Consider the following 23,186-nt stretch of genomic DNA (forward strand, 5'->3'; position numbering starts at 1 on the left):
AGTATCATGTGCCCTTGTGACCTGGGCCTGGAAAAGCCCTTGACTTCTAGGTTCCAAATGACTCAGCAGCTGATAATTTCCATTGTTGTTCCTTTTTTTGCCACGCACAACATCATCGTGACAGTGGTCCAGGGCCATCACGAGGCCTGTCGCTGGCGTTGAGACTGTCCAAGTACATAGGTACCAAGTACAAGCAGCCCTGCATCTTGACAGTAGAAACGAGAAGAAAGTTGGAAGGCACACAGGACCGGTGGATCACAAGCCTCCTGCCCTCCTCAATTTCCAACAATCTCGACCATCTTCTCTCTTCTACCTTGCCTTGATTCTCTCCATCTTCTTCTCTTTCACTCCTCCCTCATCGTTCACCCTCACCGGCGACCCCATTTGCAGTCCAGCCCGCTTTATCTGTCTAGCGTCGCTCACGGCAAAGCGCACGCTCACGCAAATCAAAGCAGCTCTAATCAAATCAGCCCGAACCAGGCCAGACCAGACCAGACCAAGGCGAAATTCTCCCCTCTCCGAAGCGCTCTCCCCGAACATCCCCTCGTCCGAAGCCACCACTCCAACCACTCCAACCCGCCGCTGTCTGATCCACTTGACGTGACGCCAGATCGTGTCTCTCCTCTCATTCTCCTGTCCCGCAACCCACAGGGCCGAAGCACACGTTGCCATTTGCCGCTCTGCTCTCACCTTGAGTTTCAAGCACATGCCGTTCTGGTAGTTTTTTCACATTTTTGCTGTTGCTGCATACACTCCAGACAATTCCCACCCCCACTCGGAGCCCCCTCGGGTATCGTTTCTTCTGCTGTCTCGCCGCTGGGAGTTCGTGTGAGACAGACAAAGGGCGTGTGGTTTATAGGCACCTGCTCCCGAATCAGCCGTTGCAGTGAGGGGGTAAGTCGAGACATTTCATTGTATCGACATGTGTTTTGATGGTTCAGATGTCGACATCACCAGGCCTTATCTCTCATATATTTCTTGCAATTTTCCTTAGTAGCTCGACACTAATTGTACGTACAAGTGTACGTGCAGCTGTGCAAGCGTAACAACTCGTCGTTACTCGTCCCACGGACCGGGCGGCGAGAGGCCTGCAAGGTTGTAGATGCTTTGGCTGTGTCCCGGCCAAGGTACCCTGCTCGACGCCTCGTTATCACGGCCGGACATGCGGAGGATAGCCTTCCACACTCCCCTCAGCCCCGGCAAGGCCCGACTTGGGGTTATTCACTCATCCTCCCCCATCCGCCGTTGATGGTCAACTTACACAGCATGACCCACTGCCATACACGCGCAGTTCATGCTCCTGAGGATCCTATTACATATCACTACATGCTTGATCTCCTGGAGACCACGGTTGACTGTGGGGTCTCCACCCCTTCCCCGTGCCCCGGATTCTCATCCGTGTCCGTCCGGCCCTGACACTCGTCAGTATGGGGTTCTGCAGACCAGCACATATTTCATATGTATATATATAACACTCCCTTTCTGGCTGCCCCAACGCAGTTCTCGTTGCTCCCAATAGTTCCCCCATTTCCCGGTTCTTCCGTTTTCCCCCTTGTTCCCTTGCCCTCATAAGCCTGGTCTTCATTTGCATGGCATATCAAGTGTAATGCCCGTTTATTGCCACAACGACTGCCACTATTTCTACCGCACCGCCCTTCGCGGACTATCTATTAGCACCAGCATTTCTCCTCTTTACTTTTAGGTCAAATTCACCCCGCTGACGCCATGACGGCCTCAGTTCGTTCTTTCAACCCTCCCCAGTCCATAGCCGAACGGCTGGCTGAACCTCGCTCCTACTACAACACTCCTCGCAGCCTTCCAGATCTCCCCGAGCCACAGAAAGAGACCGAGGATCCGACTGCTACGCCTCCTCCACGACAGCCGCCCCAACTGTCTGCTGCATACACTAGGGTGCCCAAGGCGACATACAACGAAACCAAGATGGAGGGCGGCATTACTTTCCGCCACCAGGACAAGCTGCCGAAGCTGCCCATTCCCGAGCTCGAGAACACGGCCAAGAGATACCTCGAAGCCCTCAAACCGCTCCAGTCTCCTAGAGAGCATGCCGAAACACAGCATGCCGTCAACGAGTTTCTCAGAGAAGAAGGTCCTGATTTGCAGGAGAAGTTGAAGAGATATGCGCAGGGCAAGACGAGTTACATTGAACAATTTTGTGAGTGTGCCCCTGGCCGTGGCGGCGCTCTAACTGTGTGAGACTAACATGATGAAATATAAAGGGTACGACTCGTATCTCAACTTTGACAACCCCGTAGTGCTCAACCTTAACCCTTTCTTCCTTCTGGAAGATGATCCGACCCCAGCAAGAAACAACCAGGTGACCCGCGCTGCCTCCCTTGTTGTATCCGCACTGGAGTTTATCAGGGCTGTGAGAAAGGAAGAACTGCCGCCAGACAAGGTCAAGGGAACCCCTCTCTGCATGTACCAGTTCTCACGTCTCTTTGGCACAGCCAGAGTCCCCACCGAAGCCGGCTGTCAGATTGAGCAGGACCCCGAGTCAAAGCACATCGTCGTCATGTGCCACGGCCAAATCTATTGGTTCGACGTCCTCGACGACAACTCGGATGTCATCATGACTGAGAAGGACATTGAGCTCAATCTCCAGACCATTGTCGATGATGCTTCCCAGATCCCTATCCAGGATGCGGCAAAGAACGCCCTTGGAGTGCTCAGCACCGAGAATCGCAAGGTGTGGTCTGGCCTACGAGATATTCTTCTCCGCGAGCCGGGATCCAACAATGCCGATTCGCTGAGCATCGTCGACTCTGCCCTGTTCGTCCTGTGTCTCGACTATACTGAGCCCACTACCGTTGCGGCTCTCTGCCAGAACATGCTATGCGGTACCAGCGAGGTCAAGAACGGAGTCCAAATCGGCACATGCACCAACCGCTGGTATGACAAGCTTCAGATCATTGTCTGCAAGAATGGCAGCGCGGGAATCAATTTTGAGCATACCGGTGTCGACGGCCACACAGTGTTGCGGTTTGCCAGCGACGTCTACACAGACACCATCCTTCGCTTCGCGCGCACCATCAACGGACAAGCAATGACTCTTTGGGCGTCGACCAGCCCCGACCCGACCAAGCGAGACATTGAGAGCTTTGGAGATGTCAATACCACCCCGCGAAAGCTCGGCTGGGACATGGTTCCTGAACTCAGGATCGCGGTGCGCTTCGCCGAGACCAGGCTGGCAGACTTGATTGAGCAAAACGAGTTCCAGTGTCTCGACTTCTCCACCTATGGCAAGCATTTCATCACCTCGATGGGCTTCTCCCCTGATGCCTTTGTTCAAATGGCGTTCCAGGCAGCGTACTATGGGCTGTACGGAAGGGTCGAGTGCACTTACGAGCCTGCCATGACCAAGACCTTCTTGCATGGCCGCACGGAGGCCATCCGGCCCGTGACGGAGGAATCGGTCGACTTTGTCCAGACCTTTTGGGCCGACAACCCTCTCGAGCGCAAGGTCGAGGCTCTCAAGCGTGCATGCGTCAAGCATGTAAACAACACCAAGGAATGCGCAAAGGGCCAAGGATGCGACAGACATCTGTACGCCCTCTTCAGCGTGTGGCAGAAGTATGTGGACGACTTGATCGACAGCACCATGAGCAGCAGCTCCGCGGCGTCAAGCCCAACGGCGTCGTCACCAACCGCCAGCCCGAGGAGCTCTAATCTGTCGGTAGACGGCGTCGAAGTGATGCCGACTAGACAGCGCGGCGACAGCACCAACTCCAGATCGCGGGATCACCACCCACTGCCTCTCATCTTCGCCGACTCTGGCTGGGACAAGCTAAACACCACCATCCTCTCGACCTCGAACTGCGGCAACCCTTCGCTCCGCCACTTTGGCTTTGGGCCAACATCTGGCAATGGCTTTGGCATTGGCTACATCATCAAAGACGACAGCATCTCCATCTGCGTGGCGAGCAAACACCGACAGACGAAGCGCTTCGTCGACGCCCTGGAGAGCTACCTCTTGGAAATCCGCCGCATCCTGCGCATCACAAACAGCAAGACCGTCATCGCAAAGGGAAGCAAAGCGCGCGAGGCAGAACTAGCTCGGCCGAAGCCGTCGAACCGGCTCAAGTCTCGAGGCAGATTGATCACTGGGTCAGAAAAGGCGGGAGGCAGGCGGCCGAGTCTGGCTCCGCGGTCGCCCACCGAGAATAGCTTTACCAGCGACGATGATGAACTGGGAGGATGTAAGTTTCTACGTTTCTTTGAGTTATTGATGCAAGAATGCAGGCAAATGCTAATCATAAATCAACAGACGGCTTCTTTGACGCTGGAATGCTTTTCCAGGCCCTCAAAGCCCGCGGCAACACTACCGAGGACGAGACGAAGGCGTCTGAGCGAGCAGCTGCCAACGCAAGGAGGCGAGACGTTGGCAAAAAACTGCGTCTAGTAACTGAATGAGAGAGAGTTCGGGGCCATCATGCAAGCAGAGGCCAAGGCGCCGGCTTTTCCAGAAGATTGATGCTAGGACTGGATGCGTTCTTGGATATACCAACAATACCACAACTGTATGCTATCTGTTGTTTTTGGAGCACATCATGGAAACTGTTGGAGTCAGTGGTTTCTAGGAAGTTGCGGGCAGTACATTTAGGATAGCCAAATTCTATCAATTCATCTAGTAACATTCAGTTTGTAATCTATTTGTATATCCAAGCCATTATCCTGCCTGACAATCGTCTATTTATACGAGTCTGCTTGGTGTCTTTTCTCTTTCGCCATCTTTTATAACATGTATCGAAACTTGTCTGCATGTCTCCTCTTCTTCCCCGGAACAACCAGCCCTTCCTCCTCAACAATGGTCCCATCTTCCTGCCTCTCCTTCTCAGCCTGATCCAGCCTGCCATTCTTGCGCCTCAAGTAAAACCGCAGCACGACAGCCAGCGCGGCGACGGTCAGCATGGCCGACGCGCAGGTCCACATGCCGCGGGTGTAAAAGGGCCCGTCGCGGTCGGGATACAGGCGGGTGCCGACGAGGGGCCCGCACTGGCCGACGAGCTGCATGAGGGCGAAGCCGCCGCCCTGGCGGCTCTGGCTGGGCTGGTTGTTGATGTTCCACGCGATGACGAGCGTGACGACGTTGAAGAAGCCTATGGCGGCCGGGTAGACGGCGAGGTAGCGCAGCCAGGCGGGGAGGGCGAGGGGTTTCGCGAGGGCGAGGAGGGCGTAGCCGACGGCGGAGGAGAGGGCGTGGAAGACGACGGGGCCGGTTCTAGCGGCGAGGCGGTCCGAGGTGTGGGCCGTGAAGAGGACGACGAGGAAGGCGAGGAGGTAGGGGGGCGCGGCGAGGGCCTGGGCGGTGAGGCTGTCGTGGCCCATTTCGGTGAGGATCTTGGGGAGGAAGACAGGCAGGGAGGAGTAGGCCATGTTGGTGAGGAAGAACATTGCCGGTGTGATCCAGGCGACGGGGTCGGCGAGGACGGAGAGGATTTCGCGGGGCTTGAGGCGGGATGATGCTGCTTTCTTGGAGGCCCCTGAAGAGGAGGGGGAGGAGGAGGAGGAGGAGGAGGTAGTTTCGCGGCGGAGGCGGAGGCGGGCGACCTTCTTTTCGCGCTTGGTGAGGTAGTGGGCTGTTTGGGGGGAGTCGGGGATGGTGCTCCAGGCGATGACGGAGACGATGACGGAGGGGAAGCCTTCGACGAGGAAGAGGAGACGCCAGGGGGCGATGGGGCTGAGCTGGCCGACTTTGACGATGATCCAGGCGAGGGTTGATGCGAAGCTTGTTGCCAGGGGCGCGGCTGAGGAGTTCCGGTTAGGAGGATGACCATACTTTATGTGATGATTGATAGCTGAGCAAGTCAAAAAGGGCCAACATACCGGAGATGAATATGGCTGTGCGAAAGGCCAACTCCTGCCTCTTATAGAAGAAGCTCAGGTAAAAGGGCACGCCGGTGAAGCCCGCCTCCCCGATGCCGAGCAGGACGCGCAGCGCGATGAGCATCGGATACGACACGGCAATGGCCTGCAGCGACGCCGTCAGCCCCCAGCTCAGGACCAGCATGGAGACGTAGACGTGCGCGGGGATGACCTTCCACAGGAGGGACATCCACTCGAAGGCGATGTACGAGATGTAAAAGGACGTGAGCGCCCACTCGTACCAGTCGTCGCGGGGCGGGCTGGTGGACTGCAGGTCCTCGTCCATGCCGGCGATGCGCGCGTTGCCGATATCTGTAAGTGAGAAAAAAATGCCGGAGTGTGTTAGTTTCTGAGTGTGCATGTGTGTTCATGGAGCTTCTTTGACTCGGGATGATGCGGTTTGCGACGCACTGGATCGGTCGAGGAAACTCAGCATGTAGAGCAGCGCCACGAAGAGCACCAGCTTGCGGTCGAACTTGCGCCGCACCGCCTTGTCCTCGTCGGGCGTGTACAGCAGGAAGCTGTCCACGGAGCTCACGCTCAGGCCCCTTCCCCGGCCTCTGCCTCTGCTTCTGCTCCTGTCGCTGTCTTCTCCTCCCCCTCTTCCTCCTCTGGTCGTTGACGACGACCCGGCATCGATGTAGTCGCCTTCCATCAGCCGCTCTCTGCTGCGCCCTCCTCCGATCTTGTACGGGTCGTGTCGCCGTTTGCCGCCATCGATCAGCTCGTACGTGTCCGAGCCGCCGCCGACCTGGGAGCGCAAATCATCGTCGTCGTCGTCGTCATCGTAGACGTCGCTGTCGTCGAGGTTGAACTCGGCCCCCGTCTGGGCAAAGGACGGGGATTCATCGCGGTGGACGTGGTGGTAGGCCATTGGCTGGCTGGGGCAAGTAGCACTACTATTCGACGCGGGGGGGTCGAGGAGGGCGGCGTTCTGTCACGATAATCTCTGGCGGCTGACGATGCTCGCCATGCGGCTTTGGTGAAGCTGGTCAGGTCTCCCTTGGACACAGGCACAGGTTCGGTGGAGGTTGTTTGTTTGTATGCGTGTTTCTCCCCCCTTCGCTTGTGCGCCGGATTCTCTCCCGATGAAGGGAATGAATTGGCGATCTGCTAGGGAGCTTGATGATGTGTCAGGGAAGGGCAAAAAGGGAGATCGAGGGCTTCTCTTGGCAGTGAAATTGTAAGTGAAATTGCTTCGATGGATGCAGCTCCCTATCCGAGCTACACGTGACAGCAGCCGACGTCATATGCGGGTGTGCTTGACTGACTTACACGGGGATGAAGATGTGCAGATGGCTTCAATTACTTGAAGCTTGTAAGATGATTTTGCTCTCCATGTTCTCTTTCATTTTCTTGATTTCCTTGCTTGATCTGGCCTTTTGTGAGCGCTGAACTTCGTTATCGTGCATCGTGACGACCTTTACTCACATGCCCAATGCTGTCGCTTCTCATCAAATGCTTGGTTCGTCTACTGCCGTAAGCTCTCACAACATACTATATTGCTTCAACGAAATTAGATTAAATTAGATCCGGCTCATTCAAGTTCATGCTCTTGTGTGCTGATGCAACAATACACCCGTCCACACGCCATCATGCAATATGCCCGTCAACAGATTGAAAATGATCTCCAAGCACAAATACAAGCTCCCCTCCCAGAGTAATGCGCCATGGTAGAACCCGCCCGACCCCGGATCAAAAGGCGACAAGCTGGCCATGACCTGCCCGTCACTCAGCAGCCTCTTTTTTGCTAAAGAGTCGTCGCAAACCTGCTCTCGATATCTTGTGCCGCAGAGAATGCGTCTGCTCAGGCGACCGATTGGGCGCATGTTGGCTGTTGGTACTCCGCAGTTGTGAGGAACCAGCTGTTGGCTGTTCGCGCCGAGGCCCGTCTTCCTCCTCAGCTACCTTGAGGTCCTCCATTTCTGTCACATCGCTCTCTTCACTCTCTTCCTCGTCGTCTTGGGGAAAGCCCCGCTCCTCATCTCCATTGACGACCACGTACCACTCAATAGGCGACCCCTCTTGCAGTTCGTCACGCAGCCGCTCAAACCAGCTGCCTTCGTTCCTCTCCTTGACGAGAGCCTCATACTTGGCCATCTCCTCCAAGACGTTGGCGCTTAGATCTATCCGAATGACGTGGTCTGCGACGTAGGCAAATGGTCGCGCCGAGATGGACGTCTCCTCCGGATCCCACTCCTCCAGCAGCTTCACCGGAGACCACTGGTGGACCAGGACACTGTCCTCGGAGTCAGGAACTCGAGATGGCGGGACGGAAAAGTCGTCGTCCTGATGCGCAGCTATTTTCTCGTCTTGCGTCGCCTGCTTCTGCTGAGGCCCCGGTCCCTGTTCAGACGGCTGTTCTGCCTGTTGCTGCGGCAGGCGTTGAGGCAAGTAGTCAAACTTGGTACCGAAGCGTTCGAGGATGGCGGCCGAGGAGTGGCGACCAGTAATCCAATCCGGGGCGGCATCGTCCAGATCTTCGAGGATGACGAAGATGCGAATCATCCGGCGCGTCCATCGGAAGCCGTGGCACAAGTAGGTTGGCATGTTACTGGCAAGTATTCCCTTTGTGACTTGTGAAAAAGGAGGAAGAGAGAGATGAGAAGTCAGGGCGAGGAAAAGAAAAGAGACAAGGTCGTCAACGGTTGGAGATCATCAGAATCTCACACGTCCGGCTGAACCGTGTGCATTGTCCAAAGTACAGAGAAGAAGAGGCTCTATAGGGCAAATGCATGCCTTTGGGTTGACTGAAAGCACGGATGACGATGGACCCTCTCTCTCGTTCGCGTGTTGGTGTTGACTCAGCTCTTCCGCTTCTACTCCGCGTGCGACGGTTCCTGGCAATTCTACGATCCAATCGCTCTCTTCCACTTGCAGTAGTAACAGTAAGCAGGTGGCCCGGAACAAAAGCAAGAGGAGGGTGAGGCCTCTCCGGAACGTTGCAGCTGGCAGGAATGAGGCTCGGGCGAGTTGAAGGAGCGGCACGCCAGTAGCCCGGCTCGAGTGGCACGTGTCTGCGCCCGTTCTATTAATCGAATATGACGGGCGGGCTGGTGGAACATGGGGAGATTTCTATGTATTCGACATGGTCGAAGGAGTGGGAATGCGCCGATACATCATCGAAGATGGTTCCTCATTGAGCAGAAGAGTTGATGAAGCCGGAGAGAATAGAGTGGATGGAGGAAAATGCGAGGGAAGAGGGACTCGATGGCACGCTTACAGCGCTGTCGGGGAAGATGCCCGCACATGTCACTGGTAGTAGTAGAGGCTTGGTGCATCTGTACAGCCCTATGGAGGAGAACCTACTTGTCCTCCACTGTTTGCCCTGTCTGCCAGGGCTATTTTAGTGGCCAGGCCAGTCAAGAGATGGGACGACAAGCCCGGCATCCCTGTCATTCGATGTCCATATCCAAAGTCTCAGACACCAGCAAGCGGCCGGTGCGCCCCGTTGGTTAAGAGACTAGAGGCCACAGTCAATGAGGTGAAGTTGCATGATTGGGAGAGTCCGCACAGCTTCCATCACCATTGCCGAATGTGGCGGACGAGGTGGGCTGATGTGCTGGAGGTAAAAGCTGAAGCTGAAAATCCAACTCATTCGCTCTAGAGGATAATGCAAACAGCTCACAAGGGTGGAATCACTGAAGCAGATCAATATGCATTCTTCCGGGCCCTGGTCAGTGCATTTAGTGAAAGACATAAGGAAATTCTCATTCACGGGCAGATACAGTCGCTCAAATGTAGAAATAAACGATGCACCTTCCTCGGTAGGGACTGTCATGTAGGAGGTACTATTTTACTACTAAGAAGACGTATTTTCTGCCACCTCGAATCGCACCTTCCGCAATGCTCAGACCGCCTCACCTCCTCGGCACGTGAGACATCATGCTTCTCTGATGCCTTCAAGTTGCTGGATACCAGCAGAAAGCATCGTCTTAAAGTCAACATCTTCAACTCTTTCGCAACTGTGACTCAGAGAGGCATTCGTCTCATCAAAAACACGATGTATCATTGAAACCCAAGTTGAGATTGATCTGTGCTATTGTGTCCCTATTGTCCCAAACAACCCTTTTGTTATGCAAAAAAAAAAAAAAAAAAAAATGCCATGAATGCTAATTTTTCGTTTATAGTACGCATATGCAGTGGTATATGGGTGAAAGCAGAAGAGAGCGACAAGAAGAAAGAAAACCAAGGAAACAATGTCATTCTTTCGCCGTCTTCGTATGCTCCTACCGTGGCTCTCTTGGCCACGCCGTCTACAGGCTCACGCCTCCGTCATGCTCGATTCCCTCCATCGTGCCCAGTCCAAAGTCGAAATCCATGTCCTTGAGAATATCACCAAGCTCCGCATCGGAGATGTTCAAGTCCATGTTCGTTGGCACAGCGGACGGCAGATTGTCAACACTGTCAACCTCTTGTCTGATGGGCTCTCCAGACGCCAATTGCGGCAGCCTGGTGAGCAGCCATGCCTTGAATTTGTCCAAAAGAATAGGATCGTCCGCGGCCGTTTCTGCGGCCCTGAGAATCTCCCGGGCCTTGGCCTTCAAAGCCGTGTCTGAAGGCAAAACGCCCTTGTCCATAAAGTACCCTTTTGCATATTGCTGCAAGCCCCATTCCAGCTCGCGTGAGCAGAAAATTACGGCAGGCTTCCGGTTGGGGGAAGACGTCAGCTCCTCCAGGTAGCTGTTCACAGCCGAGTGTCCTGCGGTAATGGGTTTGGCGCCATTTCGCATCGCTACTTCGACGTCGTTGTTGACCGGCTCGTGGTCCCCAAGGAAGGCATACGGCGGCGCAAAGCCTGTGCCGCCCTGCTCCAACGCCCACGCATAACCTGATGGAAGACCCGGACCGGAGTCGTTGATTATGCCGGTGTCTCTCTTGAATCGATGAAGCCACTCTGCGTTGTCGGCGGCGGTATAGTTCCAGGGATCGTCACTATAGCAAAGAAGCGTTAGCGGTGGCTCATGTACGCGGAGTTCCGGTCAAAGGGCATCAAACTTACTCGTCGTATAGGATCCATCGAGCTTGGTACTGCAGCTCTTCATCCGTGGGCACGTGCCGGTTCGGGTTATTCTTCGACATGGTAGATGTAACCCATCGCTTGAGCTCCTTCTCAAGCCTTCGATAACAGTTGGCGTCGTTGAGGAAGTACTGAAAGGACCTGTGGTGATTGCCATTCGCGTCCAGCCGAGCCTGGAACTCAGAAAAGGGGTTGGCCGTAGAAGAGGAGTGGGAGGGAAACGCTTCCTCAGCCGACTTGCTCATCGTCGCAACGGCGCCTTTCAAGGCTGGCGAAGTCGTCTGCTCAGGAGGATTGCGCTGCCTAAAGGCAGCAAGCCACTCATGGTTGTCCGCCACGGTCTGGTTCCACCCGTCATCGAATTCGTAAATGGTGACACGAGCCTGTCGCTGAAGCTCTTCGTCCGTGGGCTCTCTACCCTTGGACCGCTGCTGCTTGAGGAATGCAACCAGCTCAGTTTCCAGCCTGGAGTAGTTGTGGATTGTCGAGTCGATCGAGTTTGGATCCTTCGACCGGATCGACTTGTGCTGGACGTCTTCGCTTCGAGGCAGATGCGCGCGCCGACGAAACGCGGCGAGCCATTCGGTCGACGACGTGATGAGGCGCAAGAGCCAGTTGGCGACCGCCTCGGAAGGATGAGTGCACACTTCTTCCATTCGTCCCACGATCTTTCGCGCTTCCTCCTGGAGTTCGTCATCCATGGTCGTCAAGCCCAGTAGTTGCTTGGCCTTGACATATTCATGGAGCTGCCTCTCCATGGGGCACTCCTCGAACAAGTTGTCCTTGCCGTTAATCTTGAGAGTCTGCAGCCTGTTTTCCGCTGCGCCACGGAGGGGACCAAACCTGGCTGTTTTAACAATCGAGTCCTTGCTCATGATAATATCACGAAGCCACGAGACCTGCGTCGCGATTCCCTGCAAGGACAACAATTCGGAGGCGAAAATGATACGACATCCTTCCAGCATCATGTCTTCGTCGCTGGGGGGTCGGCCGTGCAGGTCCCAGAAGTTGCTGCCGAAGTAGGCCAACTCCAGCTTGATCAGCTCATAGGCGTTTCGGGGCGACTCGGGCGGGGACTGGCCGGCATTGTACGGGAGAGGTGATTTTCGCTCATGATGAATCAAATCTATATTTCAAAAGTTAGACGCCTTGAGCTGATCTACAGGATACTGCAGTGGTCTCATACATGGAGGGATCGAGTTCTCGACCATGTCCAACACGGGAACTTCGAAACCCCAGTCACCCTTCCAGTCCGCCATGGAGTAACCAGTCTTGAAATGCTCCGCCAGATGGTCAACTCGAATGGTCCAAGTATCCATCACAATGCCGCAGAAACCACACCTCGACCGGATCTCGGGCGTGGCCACTTTCCAAGGCTTCATCGCCCACTCCATGAACTTGACGTTGTGAACCAGCCTCAGGTGCTGGTTCAGGTGATCCTTTCGGTAAAAGGTTCTCTCTTCCAGCGACCGCTCCTGACACGCCGAGTGGTTGTGAGTCTCTACGTGGGCATCATCTGGGTTCGCCTCGCCACAGAAGACGCAGCACAGCAGCCCGTTGTCGGGGTTGATGGTTCGAGGACCATCCGGCGCACACACCCATCTCTCTAGCGACAGGTGAAGCGATTTCTCATGACGCTGCCAGTCGTGCTTAGTTCGGAAAGTCTCCGTGCAGAAAGTACACTGGAACGTCTTGAGCGGGACGGAAAGGCTGGTTGAGCCAGGCTCCTTGCCCGGTGCCGCCCTTCGCCTCCTTCGCCGTCGACCCTTGGAGCTAAAGGCCGCCGAGCCGAAAGAGCCCCACGAGTTTTGCGATCCATGAGAGAACACAGATCGGAGAGAGCCATTGCTGGAGTGGGATGTTCCCACACTGCTGGCGGAAGACTGATTGCAGAGTGACCGGTTTGAGCCGTCGTCGGTGTAGTTGAAGCTGTAAGGGCTGTTGAGCCCAGAAGACACTGCGGATGACGACGACGCAGTGACTGCCCTAGCAATGGCAGTCACGGAAGCCGGTTCGTGTTCAGGAGGAGAGTGTTCCCAACGCTGCAGGGGGTTCATGGCCTCGAGGGCAGGTGTTCCTCGTCTGCGCGGGATATCGATCGAGCCAGACAGATTACCGACGTGAGGGGAGGTGGACCGGGGAGGCTGGGCCTTGCCGCGGCGCCGGGCGTTTGCCAACCAGTTGGTGATTTGGGTCTTGTTGAGGCCTGTCTGGCGCTGAAGCATCTCTTTCTCCTCATCGCTGGGATAAGGGTGTCTGTTGTGCGTCGACAACCAATTCTTGAGGATCCGGACTGATTCTCGAGAGAACCTGGCGCCAATCTTGGGCGGCGTGCCAGCCTTTGCGCTGGCAATGCCATCTTCAACTGGACCAGCCGTCTGCAGGTTCATCAAGTCCAGGAACGACGGATTGCCGAGCGGCTTCACCGTCTGGAGGTGGAGGAGGTCTTCCTGAGAAATGGCGTTGGCGGGCATGTCGGTGGAGGACCAAGAGAGTCTGGTGGACTCGGGGTTCAGGCTGTCAGGGACGACTCCTCCAAAGCTGCATTCGAGCCCAAGGGCAACGCAGCTGGTGCAGTAGCCCTTGTGAAGACCTTCTCGGATTTTCTTGCAAGAGTATCCGCCCAGGACGCAGTGAGCACAGGGGCTCTCCGGCGTCTCCCACAGCAAGGCCTCGGTCACGTCCAAGGGGGCAGGCTCGACTCCCGGTATCTGGGAGAAATCGTTGTGCTCAAAGTGCTGAAGAGCGCAGAAACTGAAGTCATCTTCGTTGACGTTCCCAAGCACAAGCCCCATGTCATCGTCGGTAGGGTTTCCGGAGGAAGACATGTTGGGCACAGGGGGGTAGATACTGCCAGCTGCTGCCCCGGCGTGGTCCCAATTGACGAACTCGTCCATCTCATCAATGGTGGTCATCTTGGTAAGTAGTTATGTGAAAGGGCGCGCAGTACTATCGTGTTAGAAGAAGCGGAAAGGCGTGCTACCCTCATCCAACCAGAAGCCGCAGAATGACTTTTGGAAGGGCGCGCGGCAGGGTCAGATCAAGAGTCGAGTCGATCCAGATGCCCACCTCGGTCCCGGTTCCGACGAGAAGCAAATCTCCGGGTTTCTAAACACTGCTGAGAAGAACCACAAGCAATTGTCGACTTTGTGATCAAAGCCGATAATGACAAACGCTATTCTTCAATGTCGTCTCTGAAACAACACTGATGCCAAGTTTGCAATAATAAGAGGACCTCGGGCTCGAGACGAGGCGGACTGTTGCCGGTTTTGTTCATTGGCGCCCGTCCAAGGCGGTTCTGCCTATCCGCGCGATCCCCAGCAGGGTCTCGCCGTAACGAGGAGCAAAAAGCCCCATCTCCACGGGCTTTGTGGCTCCCACGAGCGGTGCGGCATGGCGCTGGAGCCAGTGGGAGCAGAGTCATGAGTCTGGGCCGGTGGAGCAAGCCTCAGCCGGAGCCGGGGCATGCAAGGCGAGGCAGGGATTGGCGTCGACATGAACTTGTCAATTTTGCGCCCTTCGTTTGACAAACTAGCAGCCCATCCAACCGTGTGCTGATGTACTGTGCGGGGGGGTTGTCCGCGGGAAGCTGCTCTGCCAAATCTGCCTGTTCACCGCGGGAAACCAGACGTTGCTGCGTGCTCGCTTGGGCATTCTTACACAGTACGCCAACCATCTCGACATTGTCGATGCGCCAATCTTTCCCCACGCTCATACATAAACATAAAGCCCGATGACGGCCTCTACGGCCCCCTCCCTTGCCCGGCCTGACCTGTGTGCTTCGAATCTTTGACCGATGGCTACGAGTCTATACGACGTTGCTGCGCGCTATGCGGAATGCGGAGAAGGAGCAGCAGTCACGGATCTGTTGTGTGCTTCGGAGTAATGAGAGCCTTGTTCTAAGGACTTGACTCCGGATCTAGACGCCGGCCTTTGGAGCATATCTGTTCCCCGACACGCGAGAGTCCGACCCAGCAGCCACTCATTGCTGACGCTGAATTGTGGTCATATATATCGCTTCGTACGATATCTTTGCTGATTGTGCTCATGTGCAATCATAGCCGAGCATGCATCTGGTGTCCTTGGTGATGTGGAGGATGGGCGTTTTGATGCTGACAAACTCCGATGCTGTTTAGGACGTACTAGGTTCAACGATCAAGGCTGCATCACCAGACGAAACGCGGCCATTCAGACGCAATGCTTTGCCATTGGCCTTTCAGCCGCTCTCTGTTGGCTTGTCTCTGTTTGGGGAGTCTCATGCGATAGTACCACTGCTGCTTTGTAAGTGGCATGACAAACCCAATGCACCGAGGCACTACTGTCAGAGCCCACAAGGCGGATGACGACTAAATAGTCTCCTGAGCGCCAAAGCCATCGAAAAGATTAAGCCCCTGCTAGCAGCCGAAGCATCTGAAGATGGGGCGATGCCGAATGGCATCACATACAACTACATACGACATTGTAATACATGCTTAACATCAGAACCGTTATATCCTCCGAACTAGCTCGTGCTTCAAAAATGGTTGCCTGAAGCGCCCCGCGCTGAATTTTGAGGCTGCTGACCCTCTATATTCCGAGCCACCAGTCGTGACGCCTGGCAGAGGGAAGCCTCTGGAAACTTTTCCAGAAAAGCGGCGTCGAAAAGCCACCAGCCTTGGTGACGGTGTTGCACAGGTGGCTTTTCGGGCATTTTCTGGCCTAACCGTGAAGGTGGTGCTGACGCCGAACAAATCAGATCGGATGGAGGGCATCAAACGGCACGTTGGTGGGGCAGGGATTCCGCCTTTTCGAGTTGCTTTGCGCGGTCGTGTCGACGAAGACAAGAAGAGTTGATGAACAGACTCGGGAGACGTATGAGTCGCAGGAAGCTCCGAGTCAGGAGCTGGTTTGGACACCGGTTGTCGGCCAGACGCGTTACAGTCATTGCTATTAGATGCCAGGGGCCTATTCGAATGACACTGGCAAGTCGTCGGCTCTTTTGCGGTATTCCGTGGATTCAACGCATTTGCGTTGATCTGGTCACGATCCTATCCCTTTTTTCCACAGCTCGGGGCTGAAGTAATGAGATGTGGCATCAACTTGCACAACTTCACTTGGATAAGGCGTGAAACTAAGCAAAGATAATGGTGCTTTTATCTCCGTCTACGACTTGGAGGCAACTGGTGCTCAGATGGATTTGAAATGCTACGTGCCTCTCTTTCGAGGCCTATCACCCAAATATCTGCTCAGAGGCTTTGGTTGAGACTGAAACCTGACACGCCAAGGTTAGCACAATAAACGAGATGAGGTCTCTGGAAAATCCTGATCAGTTCTCGTGTACCTTTTTCAGAGAAGATACCTATGGCAGGCCTCCTGAGCGATATGATGAACAATCGCATCAAGGTTTGGGCTGCGGCCAAGCGTAATACTGCCTTGTAGAATACGAGAAGAAGGCCTTAATGCCTCCTGTGACATATCCCTGGCATGAAACTCGATGTAACCTACCTACATCTGTCCAAACCTTTCCTCCATAGGTACCGTAGCTTGTGATACTTCACGGTGATGGCTTCATACCGATAGCGCAACAGACACGAAGAGACCAACTGCCGGAGTAAGCTTGTGATTTTCTTCCCTTTCCATTGGCATTTACCTATGCAATATACGAAAAAACTCGTAACTTTAGGATGTTATCGAAATAGAGTAAGCGACTGCCAGAATGCACAAGGGCAGCAACAATAATCTGGACAACATTCCAGGAAAGTCAAACTCCGCCTATGGCAAGCAACAAGCAAAATTTCATCGGTCGGGTATTACCAGACACTTTGACCTCATCTTCTAGGGAAAAGGAAAGAAACCCATATTCACCTCCCAAGAACCAGGCCTTTATGCTCTCCCACCATCGTGAGTTAAAAGAAGAGTTGGAAGATATATATCTCCCGGTAAGCATGCAAGGAAATGAAGTTAAAACTAACAAAAAGCACAACTCGGTTTGCAGAAAGCCGGGAATGCTCATTAAGTAGTTTCGTTGAAACGGCAAACGCCACGGGCTTACAAGTTTCCAAGTTTCCTATGTCTATTACCCTTCCCCCCCTAAGTTCCGAACTCTTTTATCATGTTCGCACGTTGATTACCTATTCAGTGTTTGAACATGGGTATGGTTGGGTGTTAGTATATACGATACGTTAGGTTACTGGCGAAACGGGCAGGTCTAATGCGTCCAACTGTACAGTAGGACTTTTGCATTAACTTTTTTTTTTTTTTTTTGAGCGATATGCGGTGCGATTTGCCGGTCGAGGTATACACTATTGGATAGGTAGGTAGTCCGGTAAATGACACCTGGAAAATATATATAACAGACTTGTTGTTTTGAGGACTGATGGAAATAGGCTGCGGTGGTTGGGATTGTGGATTCAAGTGTGTAAGCTGTTGTGGTAACGAGGGCGGAGAGTATCCACAGGTGATCAACCTCGTCGACGAAAAGTTACCTATATGTGGTCTGTTCCATGCAAATCTCATCATATAACGCGGCTCTTCAAACCTGTAAAAAGAGAAAACTGAGCAAAGATTGTCACCTTCGTTATATAGAGCTACCTAGATCGTACCTAGTAATATGTCCGTATACGAGCAGGAGCAAACGGCCACCGAGAAATGCCATGCTACCAAGTCGCAAAGAATCGACTCAAGTACAATGAGTAGACAGGGGCCAAAAAAAAAAAAGGCCTTTACAAGCATCAATCAACCACAAACACCAGCCCAATGCCTCGCGAGAGGTATCAAAAAGTAAATCCCTTCTTTCAATTCGAGCAGGCTTCCCTACGAAGCCTCCTCCTTCTGTATACGCCGGCCGGTCCGTCCGAGACGCTGTAAGTCAGATCCTTTCCCGATGCGCCTCGTTAGAAGTGATATGTTGAATCAAGAGAGGAAAACAAGGTATAAATAAGAAATGGACATGAAGAATATGATGAAGAGATTCGGTCCAGGAAGGCCAGCAATGTTGGAGCATTGCCGTCACTCTCCCAGTTCCATGAGCTCCCGCTCCTTTGCAGCAAGCATCTCGCGCATCCGCTCCGCCTCCTGCCGCAGTAACATCCTACGCTCTGCCTTAATCCGCTCGCTTTCGGCATCGTGGTCAAGGGGTCTGGACGTGGCGTTCAATGGCGTAAACCCGCCACCGCCGGAAGGCCTCGGAGGTATGCTGGCGCCCGGAGATCTCAAAGGGGGCAGCGCATATTCTCCTCGATCTGCACCGACAGATTCGATATTCAGAGGCTCTTCGGCACTTGTGGATGGATTAAGGATGGACTTGATGGAGGAGATCCGCTTGGCGCTCTCGTGGCTTCCATCTGCGCCCCTGGCAAGGTCTGCCTCCGTGGAAGAAAAGGATCGTTTGCGGGTGGGCGAGAGAAAGGAGGCGGGTGATAGGGAGGATTGCCTATCATCGATGATTGCCGAGTTCATCGAGGCCAGCGGCGCCAGCTTATTTTCATCGTTCAGTGTCGGCGGCACGCTGCGTGACGCGGTGCTGTGCTGATGATAGACTGCCAGGTCGGAGGTGGAGGCAGACGGCAGTGGCGAAGGATTTCGACTCGTTGGCATGGCCGGTTCGGGTTCGATGGTCAAGGGGTGGTTAGGACGACGTCGAAGACCCAGATTCACGGATCCGTCCTCGTTCATAGTTCCCCTTTCAGGGGTCTTCTCCTGGCTCTGAGTCTCGACCCCCTCCATGCCCTCTTCCCCTTCCTCATCGTGAGCCGCAGGTATCACTCGCTTCCGCCTTTTAATCGTGGCCTTCTTCATGGTGACTGGCCTATGTACACCATGGAGTTTGTAGTAAAGTCCTGCATACGTCCCTCGTGGTTAAAAAATCGAACAGGTGTCATCCTGGGCCAGACGGGGAAAACTCACCACAAGCATTGCAGATAGTATGCCCACTCTCATCTCTCCTCCACAGGGGGGTTATCGTAGTTGCACAGTTTTGACAGGCTATGACAACCGTGGTATCTCGCTCCTGAGCCTGAAGGGCATTGATATCGATCGGAACAGGCTCGTGCTTGGGTTCCACACGGCCATGGCAGCCACCTTGCCGCTGCATAACATTAAGCTGGGCGCTCTTCGACATGCGGTTATTGTATGCTGGACATCCGTTACAGCCTTCAGCGCCGCCAGTTCCGTTGCAGCGGCCACCACCAGGACATGTGCCTGACTGGGTTGCATCCGCGGCTACGTAGGTTGCTCCAGCGACATTGGGCAGCAACTTTGGTGCCGGAGACGAGGTCGATTTTGATGACGACGGCTGGGCCGAGCCGGTGCTAGGGACAAGGTTGGGCGGCTTCTTCAGACTCGTTGGCCGGGCGGCATTCCGGGCCTTCAGATATAGGCCACAGGCGTTGCAGATGGTGGCGCCTTGGGGGGATCTCCTCCAAAGGGGGGTGCGGGTGGTGTGGCAGTTACTGCAGGAGGTGTCAGCGATGTTATTCAGTGTACGGTAAATCCACGCTGCAGTTTAAGGAGGAAGATTTACCTGCAAACTTGTCCACCTTGTTCCTGTCCCGTGGACCCAGGTGCCAGCAGCTTCTTACTACTCCGGGGCGTACTTGTCGTGCTACCAGGGCTACCGGTGTTCGACGATGCGTCGTCGTCGTGGTGTGTGCCTTCTCTTTCATTTGCAGTCGATGGAATCTTCTCCTCGGGTTGACTGTGTCTGTAGCCGTCTGTTTCCACCGAAGATCGAGCTGAGTTGATGGGACCAGGCGGCGTGGTGTCGCGCATCTTGGCCGACATGGGCCGAGAGGGCAAGGCCGTCCTCGCCGCACCAGACTCCCGCGAAGCAACGACAGACGGCGACCCCGGCTGCGATGCTTCACTCATTTCTGCGTTGCGAAGGTTCCTAGAAATGTCGAGGCCGGCTTTGTCGACGATTCTCAGGACCACGAGATATGTTGGGTGTGGTTCGAGGGCTGACAAATATCAGTGGCGCAGGCTCGGGCTCGTCAACCGGCAGCCGGACCAGACATTTGCAAACGGGGGATGGTCGGCGTCGAGGTGGCGAACAGAGTAAGGACGAGATGTCCACGGACGCACTGACAGGCGGAACCGACCGAAAAGGCGATGGACGGTCGGCGTCTCAGGCGTTGTTGTTGCTGATGCTGGTGACGAGCCGGCAGTCACGTTGTGCCGAATCCAAATCGTCAGGAGACGTGACAGGTTAACGTATCAGACGGTCAAGATGGGGGCCAGAAACGACAAATGAAGGTGCCACAGATTCGATCGACGCTTCGTACTGGTACGGTAGAAGCAGCGCAGATCGTCTGGCTATCGATACGGGAGTCGGAGAGCAGCCGCAGCCACAGCCAGAGAACGAAGGGATCGAGAGGATCAGATAAAGTCGACCGAGAGAGTCCAGGGTTCGGGCAGAGGCTTTGGGGGTTTTGGTGAGCGGGGCCCTCCCTTGGAAGCGAGACGAGGTGAGAGTCAGGCCTGGAACGAGGCAGGACAAGGCACGGCAGGACGGGTGCGAGGCGAGGCGGTTCGGCAGGAAATCGACCTGGTCCGACTCGGGGCGCTGTGGTGTGATTGTGGTTCAAGATTTTGCACGAGGCATGAGCTGCATATGCGGATCTTGGACTTGTTGCCCTGTGGCGTCGCGATCTGGGAGATGCGAGGCTTCGTGGTGGTTTAGTGCCAATGGAAGCGTAATGGTCGAGGCGAATTGGCCTTGGGAAGGCGAGAAGCAGAGCCAGACGGACAACAGAGAGACGATGATGGTGATGATGATGATGCAAGCAGCACACAAATTGCGTCCAGGCACTAGATCAGTACAGACCAAAGCAGATGGTCTGGGTGGTATCAACAGATCCCAAAGAGGCCGCAGCGTGACTGCCGGGCGTTCTAGCACCTGCGAAGCGTCACCTCAGCATGCAAAATGCCCCGGAACGAGCCCCCAAACAGCGCCCACGCCCACTGCAGAGCCCACCAAAGTCCACTAAAGTCCACTGCAACCCACGCCTAGGCCGCTGCCAGCCCACCGCCGCCGCCGGCCGGCCAATCACGCGGCCGTGATTCGGCGGCCAGGTGCCTCTGCTGACAATGGGCGCGCCCTGATTGGCCGCCGTCCAGCAAATCTAGATGCTTGCGAGGCAGCCACAACCTCGCACTGCGTTCGGCCATCGGCAAGGCTAGTCCGCTTCTAGCCTTGCCAAATTTGGGGGACGCGATCAGACCGATAAGATAACGCGGTACCTGATTCCAGGTATCGTATCGTACGTATCTGATCGATCTGCACGGTTTCGAGCTTTCAGAGCTTTGGCGGCATCTCGACTTCTTTGTCTCCTCCACGCTCCGCTTCCCCGCGCCCTGTCGCTGTCGATATTCCTCCGACAAAGCTGTCAATTGCCATCACGTGCCGCACAGGCATCAACTTTTCCTCTCACTTTGCCGAGGATTGAGCTCGCCCTCTGCTCAATTGCACCGCATCCCGTTCGCGATGGCTTCAGATGCCGGCAGCCCCAAACGGGAGCTCACCCCGACAGCCTCCCTCTCGTCCATCCCCCAGAAGCGCGCATTCGACGAAGGCCACAGCCCTGCCGTGCCGTCACCGCTCAACCCAGACGTCCGGCCCTCGTCCGAAGCGCAGCATGCCGACGATGCGTCCCAGCTGGGGCGCTCCAAGCCCGTGCGGACAAAGAAGGAGACTCTGAAGAAGCGCGAGGCCAAGGGCGGCGATAGCAACCCCGCCACCCCGGATCCCAAAGATGGACGCGAGCCCGAGCCGAGCGAGAATCGTCCGTTGCGCTATAAACTGGCGCCGCCAAAGCTGTCTGATTTTGACCCCCCTCGCGGGCCCGTCATGACGCTGCATCATCGGGTGGATGGGCCAGATGGACAGGCGATCGAGTTTATGGAAACGTCTGACCAGTAAGGGGATCCGATACGCCCCATCCCTCAACTTCAATACTGACTGAGAATTTTCCTTCGACAGTGTCTTCAACAAGAAAAACTTTCGCTACACTCCCTGTATTGCCGACCCCCTCTTCCCCTCTATATTATACTACCGACAGACCGAGCCGGAGCCGTTTGGGCCGAGAATGAGCTTCGAAGATGCCGCCACGCACGTCTTCTTCGATAGATCTGGCCGGCAAGTCACCACCGACAAAGGCTTCCGTATGGCCCGGGCCAACGTAGCCGTCCGGGAAGGCAGATGGTACTGGGAGTGCAAGATTACACAGGGCATCCAGCCGCCCAAGGATGGCGACACAAAGCCAGTCGGTGGAAAGCATGTACGCATGGGCTGGGCCAGGCGGGAGGCTTCTCTTGATGCCCCCGTTGGTTTCGACGCGTACAGCTACGGCATCCGAGACGTCGCCGGCGAAAAGGTCTTCATGTCCCGACCCAAGGAGTTCTTCCCTCCCGGTGAGGGCATAAGAGAAGGCGATATCATTGGCCTCGAGATACAGCTACCATCCGAGCATTTGCATAGGAAAATCATGGCCGGTCACTACAATCCTGCGGTGGACGCCGCCGACGAATCAGCGCCGTCAACCGCAGAGGCGGCCAACATTGTGCGAGACCGAGTGCCGATCCGATTCAAAGCGCACACGTACTTTGAAAAGATTGAATACCACACCACGAAAGAGCTGGAAGACCTCATGAACCCTTCACCAGCAGCAGCGGCAAGCTCATCCGCCGACGCGCCGAGTCCCACCCATCCCACGCCGGCACTGCGCACGCTCCCCAACTCGCACATCAGAATCTACAAAAACGGCGTGCTCATGGGCACGCCCTTCGAGAACCTCCTGGGCTTCCTGCCCCCGGCATCCAAGCCAATGCCCCAGGTCGGCGCACGGGAAGGCCTCGACGACGGCATGCTGGGCTACTATCCTGCCGTGAGCGTCTTCAGGGGCGGCGCCGTCGAGGTCAACTTTGGGCCCGATTTTTGGTATCCGCCGGCCGACTACGACTCTACGAATGGCGAGGTGGACATGATTCAGCCCGACGGCGTCGGCGGCGCAAACGCCCTCCATGCGGTCTCTGAGCGCTACCAAGAGCAGATTGCGGAGGATATCGTCTACGACATCGTTGACGAGGTGGACTTTTGGATGCAGGATGGTGGTGGCGCAACGAACCAGGCGGGCGTCGACGAGAAGAGCAAGGAGGTCGTCATGGCGCCTGGGAGAGAGGAGATTAAGGAGTTGGTGCAGGATGATTGATTGTTTTGCGTTGCGTGCGTTGACTGACTACCTACATACCCCTGACCTAAACCAAAAGATACCCAGATACGCATACTAGGAAGCATAGAGAAAACAGA

General features: G+C 55.2%; 6 protein-coding genes across 6 annotated transcripts; 2 read left to right on the top strand and 4 right to left on the bottom strand.

Annotated features, from left to right (window-relative positions):
- Window positions 1–1,725: 1,725 nt before the first annotated feature.
- BBK36DRAFT_1171377 (hypothetical protein) lies at window positions 1,726–4,431 on the top strand (the record flags this gene model as incomplete). Its single annotated transcript, XM_024895563.1, has 3 exons — window positions 1,726–2,173; window positions 2,238–4,217; window positions 4,286–4,431. The coding sequence occupies 3 exons, from the start codon at window positions 1,726–1,728 to the stop codon at window positions 4,429–4,431; spliced, it is 2,574 nt and encodes an 857-aa protein (XP_024747249.1).
- Window positions 4,432–4,752: 321 nt separating this feature from the next.
- On the bottom strand, window positions 4,753–6,538 carry BBK36DRAFT_1125272 (MFS general substrate transporter; the record flags this gene model as incomplete). Its single annotated transcript, XM_024891264.1, has 4 exons — window positions 4,753–5,765; window positions 5,845–6,195; window positions 6,295–6,461; window positions 6,510–6,538. 4 exons carry the CDS (start codon window positions 6,536–6,538, stop codon window positions 4,753–4,755), a joined length of 1,560 nt encoding a protein of 519 aa, XP_024747250.1.
- Window positions 6,539–7,857: 1,319 nt separating this feature from the next.
- Window positions 7,858–8,433, bottom strand: BBK36DRAFT_1083641 (hypothetical protein; the record flags this gene model as incomplete). The annotated part of the gene is made up of 1 exon (XM_024888938.1): window positions 7,858–8,433. A coding segment is annotated over one exon (576 nt), but the record flags the coding sequence as incomplete, so codon positions are not given.
- Window positions 8,434–10,139: 1,706 nt separating this feature from the next.
- Window positions 10,140–13,731, bottom strand: BBK36DRAFT_1125494 (hypothetical protein; the record flags this gene model as incomplete). The annotated part of the gene is made up of 4 exons (XM_024891288.1): window positions 10,140–10,818; window positions 10,886–12,029; window positions 12,090–13,323; window positions 13,435–13,731. 4 exons carry the CDS (start codon window positions 13,729–13,731, stop codon window positions 10,140–10,142), a joined length of 3,354 nt encoding a protein of 1,117 aa, XP_024747252.1.
- Window positions 13,732–17,890: 4,159 nt separating this feature from the next.
- Window positions 17,891–19,750, bottom strand: BBK36DRAFT_1125218 (hypothetical protein; the record flags this gene model as incomplete). Its single annotated transcript, XM_024891256.1, has 3 exons — window positions 17,891–18,720; window positions 18,788–19,332; window positions 19,404–19,750. 3 exons carry the CDS (start codon window positions 19,748–19,750, stop codon window positions 17,891–17,893), a joined length of 1,722 nt encoding a protein of 573 aa, XP_024747253.1.
- A 1,615-nt stretch (window positions 19,751–21,365) lies between these two features.
- Window positions 21,366–23,088, top strand: BBK36DRAFT_1126093 (hypothetical protein; the record flags this gene model as incomplete). Its single annotated transcript, XM_024891345.1, has 2 exons — window positions 21,366–21,796; window positions 21,861–23,088. 2 exons carry the CDS (start codon window positions 21,366–21,368, stop codon window positions 23,086–23,088), a joined length of 1,659 nt encoding a protein of 552 aa, XP_024747254.1.
- Window positions 23,089–23,186: the final 98 nt, after the last annotated feature.

Source organism: Trichoderma citrinoviride (assembly GCF_003025115.1).
Source record: "Trichoderma citrinoviride strain TUCIM 6016 unplaced genomic scaffold BBK36scaffold_12, whole genome shotgun sequence".
NCBI lineage: Eukaryota > Fungi > Ascomycota > Sordariomycetes > Hypocreales > Hypocreaceae > Trichoderma > Trichoderma citrinoviride.